This window comes from Vigna angularis, chromosome 6 (genome assembly GCF_016808095.1).
Source record: "Vigna angularis cultivar LongXiaoDou No.4 chromosome 6, ASM1680809v1, whole genome shotgun sequence".
NCBI classification, from domain to species: Eukaryota; Viridiplantae; Streptophyta; class Magnoliopsida; order Fabales; family Fabaceae; genus Vigna; species Vigna angularis.
This window is the reverse complement of record NC_068975.1, coordinates 658207-669826: the sequence shown is the minus strand read 5'-3', so window position 1 is coordinate 669826 and position 11620 is coordinate 658207. Positions and strand designations below refer to the sequence as shown.

The following is an 11620-nucleotide window of genomic DNA, read 5'->3' as shown; positions in this document are numbered from 1 at the left end:
GGTATTAGATATTACTTAGCCTTATACCGGAAACAACTTAGCAAGATTATGTGTCAAATTGTATCTCAACTATGTCTAATTGGGACACATATAAACCACCCTTGAAAATGACGAGAGTTACAAATTAGTTAGAGTGCAAACATAAATCTAATTACTAAACACCAGACGTTTTATTGCTCCGTCAAATCGTGTACTCCTAAAAACTCTTCTTAGATGATCTATCAAAATGTTTAATACCCCATGACGTAGAAAATTCATTTTGGATTGCAATCTCTTTCACTTGGAATTAATTCCACCAATCAACATTCAACAAGATCTGAAAGTACATAAATTTCATTTTGCGAATTAGCTTCATCAACATATTTGTAGGATTTTATTTAATGTTGATCTTCTCCACTTCAATCATCTTCATCTTCTATATATGTACAAAGAAAATGATATTGTGATATTGATGTGGTTCGTTTTCTAACATATAGTTTTCTATTCTACTAATGATTTGCTATGAGAAATCCCCTGCTACGATGCAGAGTGAAATGTTATAGCTTAACATTTATGTTGAAATATTATGGCTTAACAAGATGGTTCTCAATTTAGTGATAAATTAGTTATTAAAATAGACAAAATAGTTTTGCCAAACATAAATTATTCGACTTTTTTATTCAATAACTAATTCATGTTATCTATTCTTTTAATTACTAAATTGTTGCTTTATCCTTTTAAAAATTAAGGAATTGATTTTTAATAAATAAAGAAATTAAATTGAACCAAATTGAGTGAATAAATCAGTAACTTAATAAAAGCCTAATTAAATCAAATAAATAATGGTAATTACAAGTGGACGTTAAAATGTAGATGTTACATTATCTTCTACACTTCACCATAACAGCAAGCAACAGCTGTACCATTCTGAGAAGGTTTAGTTTCCAGTTTATGTCGGCATAACCTTAACACGAACACCCTCAGCAATTCTCGTAACTTCCCCTTTTCTCTCTCTGAATTTCCAATGTTTGGGTTTAATGTTTTCATCAAGACGTTGTCTTCTTTTTTGTTTTTCATGATTTTTTAGCTTTTTTTATAAGCTCGTGTGTTTTTCGTTGCTTCTACTCTCTCTATTTTAAATTTATGCCACCAATCGCTTTTATAATTCAAACTTTTCGTGGCTAAGTCATGTCTCTCTTTTTTATTAATTTCATTTTTGAATCCTAGCCTCCACACTCACTAGTTAAAATCTTAGCTACAATTATGGGACACATGATGGGTGGTTTAGCATTCCAAGAAAGGTGGCATCTTTGGTGTGCTTTGTTTTCCTGGCCTATGTTTCACCATTATATTGGGGGTTAATCTGATGGACATGGTGTTTCGTCTTGTTGAAATATTAAGTTCATAAACTTGGCAACTGCTTGTTGAAATGTGTAAACTATTACAATCTCAGACTTAGAGAAGTTCAAATTTAGGTAGTATTATGAGATGCATTCGTAGACAAAATGGATGGTTTAGCATTGCAAGAGAGGTGGAACGCTTTAGAGTGTTTTGACTGGTTGGCCTATGTTTCACCATTATATTGTGGTTTAATCTAATGATCGTTGTCTTTTGTCATTGAAATACCAAGTTCACATGCACGATAAATGCTTGTTTAAATGTCTAAATGGTTACAGTATCAGACTCTATTCTTTCTGTTTTTGTCAACACTTTTAACCGTGCTTCACTACCGTATCTCAAAGCTTCGTGCTGTTGTTCTTGTCTTTTAGGGATACTTCATCATGTACGATATTGATACATGCTTTGGTTGTGTTTTGTGTGAAATCCCAACAGTTTTCAGTTTTACATTCTGAGATCTAGTGATATTATTTCCCAGTCTATTTCCAGTTGCAATCACAGCCCTCATGCACTGAGTCACACCTCCTTATATGAAGCTTAACTGGCTGAGTGTTTACAGAAAAGAGTAAACAATTACACCGCTTCAAAACAATCTTTTGCAGTAGCAATTATGTGTTTATTTCCTATGTACATACAAGGGGAAAAATGCACTATTAGACTATTAGATTTTTAGGTTTCATTGAAACTTAATATCCATAATTAATAGCTGATGCCAAGTGAATCCCTGGGACAAGTTCTGTTCAATTGAGTTTTTTGTCTATTTGTTGTTCTATGTGGGAAAGACATGCGTTCTAGGTGGAGGCTGGCCTCATTTTTGTTTTGAAAATGCTGTGATCACTTTATGTTCTTCAGTGCTTTGTTTCTCATCTAGAATGTGAGAATTAAATTGTTGCTATACTAAATCTACATATTTGGTTATAATTGTTGTTTTCTGGAACATAATCCACAGCTTACCGATGCCTTGATATTCTGATTTAAATGCTAGGGAATAAAGTAGCAATGGCTTCCTGTTATTTCAATCCTATCTCTACTAGCCCTCATCTTGTTTCAGCAAACTTATCAAGAAAGTTCAAGATTCCAAAGCTTCTTCACAGAGTAACTTTCTTGGACTGATGTTTTGTTGTTTCTTTGTCTTACTGATTAGTTCCCCTTTTAAATTATGGTAGTTTCTCAAGGTATCTTTCCTGGGGATATAATTAAACATGAACGTGCTTTGCACTTAAGATTAATTCTGTGTCAACTTTTTGGTGTCATGTTTGTCTTTTGATTACTTTTGATAAATGAAGTTACATACAAACAATGAAATTAATTTAATATTTGTGGAAGGCGTGATAAATCAATGAATTGAGTGAGCCTAATGTTTTGCATGAAAAGGGTATGAGTTATTATTCTATTTCATACAAATTGAAACCGATAAGGCTACAAAATTAAGGCCTAGATTTGCAATGTTTCCATTTCTTTTATGTGGGTTTTCAGTATTGAAATTCATAATACTTTTTAAAAAAAAAAAATATGAATGTTAATCCTACAGAAAAAGTAAATGACTAATAGGCATAATGTGGGAAACAGTGAGGCTTTGAAATTTTGATTGTCTGTAGAATGTGTTTGGTCAGTTTCTATATGTTTTTTAGTATAAAAGGTTTATGACTGCATGGTGTAACTATTGGGATATCATCATTCCTTAACATAGAAAAGTATGAAGAACCATTGAAGGTTTACTTCTAAAGTATTTGGGCAAGCTAAATGAGTTTCATTATCAGCCATCGTCTGCTTCTCTAATAGATTAAAATTGATTTTATATCATTCCTGAGAGGAGATTTATTCGCTAAGGCAACTTCCTTTTCTTATTTGTGCTGACTTGTTTTCATCATAACATTTTAAGCAGAAAAAGAGGTTTGATGGCTCACCCAGATCCTCAAAAATCACTTCATTTTACGGCTTGAAGACCCCTCCGTATGAACTTGTAAGTGATTCACTTAGTTGTCTGAATCCATGTCTTAGTTTGGAAATAAGTGTACTGTTTTGTCCTATATGCTTGGATTAGTTGAGTCATCTATTTCAGCATCAAGCTTATCGGAGAAATAATTGCATCTGTAGGTTAAATTGTTATATTCACTTGTGCTCAATCTAGGTGCTAGTTATAATTACCATTGACCTTCAACCATTGGAATGATCAAGAAAAAGAAAAACTAGGAAAGGGATGGCATTACTTTGAACTTTTTGTTTTTGGAGAAACATAAAATTATCCAACCTTCAGTGAACTTTAAAATTTAAATTACGATTTTGAAATAAATTGTGACAACTTATTTCTCTTAGCTCATTTCTTTTTATTATAACCATCTTGTTTATTGGGACAAAGAGGTATGTCTTATTGGATCTTATATTAGTAGCTTGTATGATCTTGTTATAATTATAGCAATAAGTAGTGGATCCTATATAATCGAGAATATCTAGATTCTATATCTATTATTAGGAATCTTTTTATTTATTTTTGTATCATATATTCATTGTTAGAGGATATCAAATTTCTTGTATTTATTATATCGATTCCTTTTTCTCAATGCAAAAAAAAAAAAAAAGGATCAACGTCTAAAGAACACATTTCTCAATGTCTCTCACTTTTAGCAGATTTTTTCCAGATTTCAGTAATGGTTGGAGCACAGCTTCTTACAGAAACGGAAAATAGGAAATGTAGACCATGCAACACCTTTTTCCTGAGGAAGGCCTGTTTGTTTAGTTAGCCAGGCCAAACAGCTTACTTCCCCCTCATCCGTTACCTTCCCCTATAATGTACCCCTCCGTCTCCTCTTTCTGCATGATTTTCATATCCTCCCCTCCAATCTCCATCCAGCTTTCCTTTTTGTTATGCCCCTCGTCTCTCTCTTCTACTCCCCTCAGCTGCTGTGACGTGTTTCTTTTATTTTGAAGACAAACTAGCATTGTTTCTGGGGTCCGTTTTCCCATTCTCCGATTCCTTCAGCCCCTCCTCCCTTTCCTTCTATGTTCTTGCATAATGGGCCTATCACTGCCACTAGTGTAAATGAATTAGTGCTTTGTCTTTAGTATCATGTCATTACCCACCAATGTCAATAAAATCTTACTCTCGTTTCCGTCTTCCCTGCTTAGGCTCTATAATTTGACACAAATTAATTTTGAGTTATCTATTGTGGATCAAATCGAAAAAAGGTACTGGTTTATTTGCTCAATGTGAAACACAACCTTTTTACAGAGGAAAGAGTTTAGGGAAATAAGAAAGTTTCCATTCACCAAATAAACAACAGTTCTAAATAGCCCATACGACATTGTTATTGAGAATACTAGTACTTTTTTGTGGCCCTTATAAATCGGATGCTCAACATTAAGCACAACAACCAATGTGTTCCTTTCAATGATGTATTTGACACAGATACGCTTGGATATGTTTTAAATACACATCTGTAGTGGATCAGTACTTAAAATCAAAAGAGGGCTTAATATAAGCTGAAAGAGTGCTTGTAAATAACTGTTGCTTTTTCGTACATATAATATTACTCCTAAATTACAATTTATTGTCATCCTTCAAGTAAAATCTTGTTGTTTCTGGAGTAGGCATTCACCAAACTCTCATATAGAGTAATGTGAAATAGGGGAAAATAAGAAACTATTATTAAAATAAATAGTTGATTTTAGTGTTTTCTCCCCCAACTTAATACTTATCTTGGGTATATAGGGGTTTGGGTGATTGTTGATGGTTACCCAAGATGAATGGTTTGAAGTTGTTTGGCTTGCAGAATGGCGATATCCTTGTGGTCCTTCTTGGTGGGTTTATTCTTGAACGAGAATTTGGTTTTGAGGATGAGTTGGTTGGTGAGGTTTTGGAGGGATTGTCTTAGGTCGGAGACAGTTTTGAGGGAGGTTCGAATGTCGTAAGAGGGGTAGGAAGTAGGAGTTTCGGGCGATGAGTTTTTTCCAAATCGGAAATTTATTCAAAGATATTTTGGAAATGGACTTTTGGGGTCGGGTGGGTCAGAGGAAAGGGATTGGGATTGTTGGAGTTGGAACTCTGTTGAGGTTTTAAGTTGGGAGAAGTGTGAGAGGATGGAGGAGGTGGATTTTGTTGAAGATTAGAGTTTGTTGAATGGCTTTGGGGGGAGCTTCGAAAGCCTTTCCACCATTGCTAAGTGCTTCTTCTGTTTCTTTGTTTTGTCTTCCATGGAGGGTGAGTGTTCTTGTTTCTTGGACTCCTCAAACTCAATTTATAACATATTCTTGGAATTACATGTTTCTTATGCTTTGTTGCTTGATTTCATTGTGTTTTAAAAATTTATTTCCTTTTGTTCTGATCCTAAGTCTGTCGAGGTACATTGTTAGGATCAATTACCATACATTTGAGGTATTGTCCGCTTTGAAGCGTAGAACTCTGTCACGATTTTGTTCTTAAAAGGCGTCTCGAAGGGTGGAATGAGTATTTAAACTGCCTTAGACCTCGACTCTTAAGCGATGTGAGACTATTAGGTGTGGTAGGAACATAAGCCCTTAGTCGAGGTCTAAGGGCAATGACTAGTCATCCCCACTGGAGGGCTTAAGGAAACTGATGGTTTGTTAGGGTCAATCACCATACATTCGAGGTTTTGTCCACTTTAGAACGTGGAACTCTGTTATGGTTTTGTCCTTAAAAGGCGTCTCAGAGGGTTCAATGAGTATTTAAACTGCCTTAGGTCTTGATTCCTAAGCGATGTGAGACTATTGGACGTGGTAGGAACACCTTTAAAAAAGTAAAGGAAACAACATGTGTCAAACATGTGTGACCACACAATATCTATGAAACATCATTTGTCACATAGGATTAACTTTAATGTCCTTGAAAAATGGGAACTAAAACCAATACTTTTGAAAGTACATAGACCAAAATGTATCAAAGTTTCGACCAGAGTCGATTTCCAATTTTACTTAATAATTCAGGACCAAAAACATATTTATCTCTATTTTTATTTAGTATTCGTGGATATAGGCCTTGAGGTGCCAAAGCATATCAAATTTATTGTGTACTTTTATTTGAACTATATGCTCTTATTTGTAGCTTTTTCGTTATTAGAGATTATTCCTATTTTGTGATTTCCAACAAACCTTAATCCTATAAAAGGCTTATTTATTACCCTTGAAAAATAAGACAGCACGAACCAAGGATCCCACACCCCAACCCCTTTTTCTTAAAATAGCCTAATATATAACATTCCACTAGTATATATAAATGTCATCATTTTTATTTTTATATATTTCCAAATATTAAACATATATAAAATATATAATTTGTTATTTTTCCGTGAGTTCGTTTTTAGGAATTGATACTTGAGTACCACTTAATTAAAGAACAAGTGTTGTTATAACAAATGTTGATCGAAGCAATTCTCACCCTTACCACTTGTTCATATGAAACTAGTGCTGTAAAAATGGGTTGTAACCCGTGAGCCAACCCGGCTCACCACGGGTTTGAGCCAGGTTGGGTTTGAAAAAAATGTAAGTTTTTTTATGCGAGCTAGTTTTCAACCCGGCTCATTTAGAACCCAGCTCACCGGGTTGAACCCGTGGTGAGCCGGGTTGAACCCGTGGTGAGCCGGGTTGGCTAACCAACCCACCTAATTTAATTTAATTATTTATTATTTTGTGTTTCAATATTATTAGTTAACATTTTGTTATTATATTGTGGATGGTGACAAAGAAGATGTTTCTAGAGAGAAAAATATTATAGATTTATATGTTTAAGATTCTAATATTATAAATTGACAAGTGATACAAAAATTATCAATACTAAAAACTTATTTATCGTCTTTTGTACATGTTTTTAGATTACGCTTGCATTGTATGATACTTTTTTTTTAATTGTCTTTGGAGTTTAACATCATTTTAGTGGACGTTAATTTAGATATGAATTAAAAAAAATTGTAAACTTTTTATTTTAAAAAAAAACTTATAATTAAATGAGCCAGTGAGCTAACCCGTTTAACCCACCAACCCGTGGTGGGTCGGGCCGAGTTCAAATTTTTTCAGCTTGCTAATAAGTGAGCTGGGTTGGGTTGGCTCACTAAGTGACTAACCCGTAGTGAGCCGGGCCTAGTCGAGTCGGGTTATCTGTTTTGACAGCTCTATATGAAACTATAAGTTATATTTGTATATATACATTTGAGTTTCATAAGTTTAACTTGGTAATATTTAATAATGATTGTCAATTTTAATATGATTTCTTAAAAGAAAGTACTATAACATTTATTTTATTTTGTGGATTGTATATATGCATATATACCTACTTTAAATGTATGTGACAAATCCTATATTTTTCAAGATGAGAGAAATTGCTATGTTAGATATGTGTTGTAGCTGATACTCATCACATTCATGCATCATAGGCAGCCACTAATAGGCAATTTGTGTCAACATTGATAATTCTGACTTTATTTTGCTGCTTCAATATTTCTTAGGATGCCTTAGAGCCGCATATGAGTAAGAAGACAATTAACAAGCATTGGGGTGAATATCATCGGAGTCTTTTAGAAGGGTTGAACAAACACCTAGAGAAGGATGATATACTATATGGTTACACCATGGATGAACTAGTCAAAGTGACATACAACAGTGGAAATCCTTTCCCTGAATTCAACAATGCAGCTGAGGTACTTGTTAGATTGTTGCTCATAGGCTTTGAACAATAAATCAATTCTGAAATTGCATGCTTGTTCGTAAAACTATTGAAAATGCTCCGTTCTATATTATATAGGAAAATTAGAATATACACAATGTTCACAATATTAAACATCCTCCAAGATTTGCAAATTTACACTCACCTCTCATCTTTCTTCAGAAATTACACTTACTCCCTTTTATCCTTTGTATATGAATGGTATATATGACTGGAAAAGAAAAATTGAAGAGGGAAGTTGAGATTAATTTTGTTAAATCTCAATTAAGTGTAATGTAGTCTGGGTTGTTTTTATTCAAAGAAGTACACAAAAAGTTTCTCTTATATATGAATTATATCTATGAAGAGCATCGGTATAATAATCGATTACATACATGTATTCAATGGGAGAGTGAATAATCTTCATGATATGTAAACCAAGGGAAATTTATATTATAGCACTTTAAAAACTGAAATTTCATCTTTTAGCTTCAATATTGTAAGGGGGATTCATTATTCTGACATACTAAGATATCTGTGGTTGCAGGGATGGTTTGAACTTAAGATTGGGGTCAATATGTTGACAAGTAACTTGCTTACTGCTATAGGATAGGTACTGAACATGACAATTTATACTAAGAAAACATAAATGACTTTTAGGGCAGGTACCCAATTAACATAGTTCCTTTAATTTCAGCCTAGAGAAAAATGAATTTTTCACGCATTTGTTGAGAATGTGAATTTTGGAGTTCTCTCCACTTTTCTACTTACATATCTATTTTTTTTGCTTATTTTTTTATCTATTAAAACTTTAGGGCTCTAAAAGTTGTCTACAAAGTGTAAAAATACTAAGTTATGTTAGGCAATGCCGTTAGTACTCAGTCCTCATTCACAACAGATGCATCAGTTATCTATTTGTTAATTATACTTTTAGTTAGTTTTGTAAGATAGTTTCATTAAAGCATGTTGCCCGTAAATAAGAAGAGAGGTGAAGAGGGAGGGATATCTTATCATTTGCAAGAGAATATGCCTTGGGTCTTGGGAGGTGCAGTCCCATGAAGAAGTACTGAGTGTGTGTGAATGTTCTATTCTGTAAAATAGGAAGTTTGTCCCTATATCTCTCTCTGCAATAGAGATATCAAGTTTGTATCCCCATAAAAGTACTAATATAACAATCTAAGTTTGAAACCAAACAAATGTAACTGGGAATGAAACAAATTAATAATCTTTGTTCCGTTGGTTCCTGTATCATTTCCATTTGTATTTGTCTTTATGAAATCATTTTTCCTTCTCTAGATTGTAGTTTTTATTTCTTCAAATATTTATCTCAACTTTACTTGGTTGTTTGAATTTTCTATAGTTGGCATGATATTGAGAGCAGTCTGTCCTATCTTGTGATGAAGCTAATCTTGTCTAGTCATCTGTAATATTGATTAAATTACAATTGTGGTTTCTAGGTGCTTTTATATTTAAATGCTGTCTGTAATTAACTCTGCCCTTTCCACACAGGTTTGGAACCATGATTTCTTTTGGGAATCCATGCAACCAGGAGGGGGTGATATGCCCAAACTAGGTTTCCTTCAACAGATTGAAAAGGATTTTGGATCATTTATGAATTTTAGAGAGAAGTTTGTAGAAGCTTCCCTCACATTATTTGGCTCTGGTTGGGTTTGGCTAGTTTGTAAGTTCATTCCATATTGACCTCCCTATCTGCGGTCTTCCAATCCTTATAAAATAATGTTTTAGCTTCTCAAATTCCATATTATCTTCTTAATATGCCAAAAATCCTTGGATTTTCCTTGCAATAAGAGCCTCTATTATGTTTTATCTCGAGTGGTTGTTAAATTCTAATTTGATATATTGCTCCAACAATGCTGGTGATTGATGCTAATATTCATCGGTTGGTGATTGATGCTAATATTCATCGGTTGTTTTAGTGAAGAGAGAAGAGAAAAGACTGGAGATAGTCAAAACTTCAAATGCCATTTGCCCAATTGTGTGGAATGACATAGTAAGTTAATTTCCATTTTCCTCCATAAAATTTATTTCATTTAATATTGTAATTGAATATAATAATCTTTTCTCATGCAGCCACTTATCAATTTGGATTTGTGGGAGGTATGCCCTCTCTTTCTCTCTCTTCCTCTTACTCGAACAACTCAAACTACACATGCAAATTACTTAATGAAAACCTTTATATAGTCATCACTAACTGACTTTTTTGTCGTTGCTGCAGCATGCATACTATTTGGATTACAGGGTATGTTTAACCATCATAAATCATTGGACATTTTCCATAAAGGTATTAACTTAACATTCATTGCGACTTTTGAACAGAATGATAGAGCAAAGTATGTGGATGTATTTTTGAACCACCTTGTATCTTGGGAAGCTGCTGCAGCCCGATTGACTTTTGCAGAGGCTTTTGTAAACTTGGGAGAACCAAAAATTCCTATTGCATGAAAATACTGAAATGCCTGAAATGCTTAATGATTATAGTGGTAGTAGCTACGACCATATGGCAACCTAGGTGGAGTTGGGGAAGGAATGAGTTTGCTTCAATCATCATTTACAAATTTTATAGTGCCCCGTGTGCTTCTCTCTGGTTGTCAAATTTTGCAGTGTTTAGGATTCAGGACAACTTGACATTGGGGGAGATCTAGTGAATAGCAGGCAAGTATTTCAATGTATAACAATAGAGAAAAACAACCATGATCTTGGACTGATTATAGTCTTATTGTATGAAACTATGAATGCTATAACCAATGTGGCAAGAAACTGTTAAATTTTGAAACAAAGCACCACAATATGCAGTAATATTACTTGATATGGTAATTGATTCTTGCATCCCACAATACTAGAAAAAAGCTCACACCATTCATCATTGCACCACACCACCCTGCCGCTGCTTTCACCGCCGTTACCGTCTTCGAAGAAGAGAGGAAGAATGTTGCAGAGGAAGAAGAGAGAAAATACAGAAAAACAAACTCGTTTCGAGAAGTTTTTTCCAGAACGTATTTAATGGGTTTCAGAATGCTCTTTTCAGAAGACATTTCATGTATGGATATTCTGGAAGGCATTATTTTAATTTTGGAAACATTTTTTTTAAATCCTATTCCAGAACACATTTTACACATTCCGAAAATTATTTTCCAAAAATCACATTCTGAAAATTTCTTTTCGAAAATTCTGTTTTGAAAATTTTGTTCCAGAATATTATTTTGAAAAGCTTATTCTGAAAATTTTCTGAATTATATAATTCCGAAGTTACTTTTCAAAAGATAAAATGATCGTTTTGAATGTTTGAGGGGGTGCACGAAGAAATTGTGGGAGTACAAGGACTATGATATAAATAAACTCAAAGCCCTTTTAGATAAGCTTTTTTTACCATACTTTTGCATGAGAAATTGCTTTATGCACCCTATATTTTTTTTCTTGCATGAAACATGTGAAATCACACTCACAAGTCACAAAGAATATATCAAATTGCATTTTTCTGGAATATACTTCTAGATTTGGTGAGAGATTTTGGATTGTACATTTAAAAAATGTGTTTTACGAAATATATAATCTGAAATGTTTCATCAAATC

General features: G+C 33.6%; 1 protein-coding gene across 6 annotated transcripts; it reads left to right on the top strand.

Moving 5' to 3' along the window:
- The first annotated feature begins 834 nt into the window (after positions 1 to 834).
- Positions 835 to 10844, top strand: LOC108319982 (superoxide dismutase [Fe] 3, chloroplastic). 6 transcript variants are annotated; one of them, XM_017551320.2, is made up of 9 exons: positions 835 to 971; positions 2363 to 2472; positions 3263 to 3340; positions 7833 to 8024; positions 9539 to 9710; positions 9967 to 10040; positions 10121 to 10147; positions 10266 to 10289; positions 10367 to 10844. In XM_017551320.2, exons 2-9 carry the CDS (start codon positions 2377 to 2379, stop codon positions 10490 to 10492), a joined length of 789 nt encoding a protein of 262 aa, XP_017406809.1. In that variant the 5' UTR covers positions 835 to 971; positions 2363 to 2376; the 3' UTR covers positions 10493 to 10844. The 6 variants fall into 6 exon arrangements, with proteins under 6 accessions (XP_017406809.1, XP_017406806.1, XP_017406808.1 ...); XM_017551317.2 differs by having other exon boundaries at positions 3260 to 3340; XM_017551319.2 differs by lacking the exon at positions 835 to 971 and adding an exon at positions 980 to 1280 and having other exon boundaries at positions 3260 to 3340.
- Positions 10845 to 11620: the final 776 nt, after the last annotated feature.

Bases quoted from the DNA above. Each gene is read 5' to 3' on its own strand.
- LOC108319982 (XM_017551317.2), top strand. From the start codon at position 2,377: ATGGCTTCCTGTTATTTCAATCCTATCTCTACTAGCCCTCATCTTGTT. The intron at 3,341-7,832 runs GTAAGTGATTCA...AATATTTCTTAG, and splicing joins AGACCCCTCCGTATGAACTT to GATGCCTTAGAGCCGCATAT. The intron at 8,025-9,538 runs GTACTTGTTAGA...CTTTCCACACAG, and splicing joins AATTCAACAATGCAGCTGAG to GTTTGGAACCATGATTTCTT.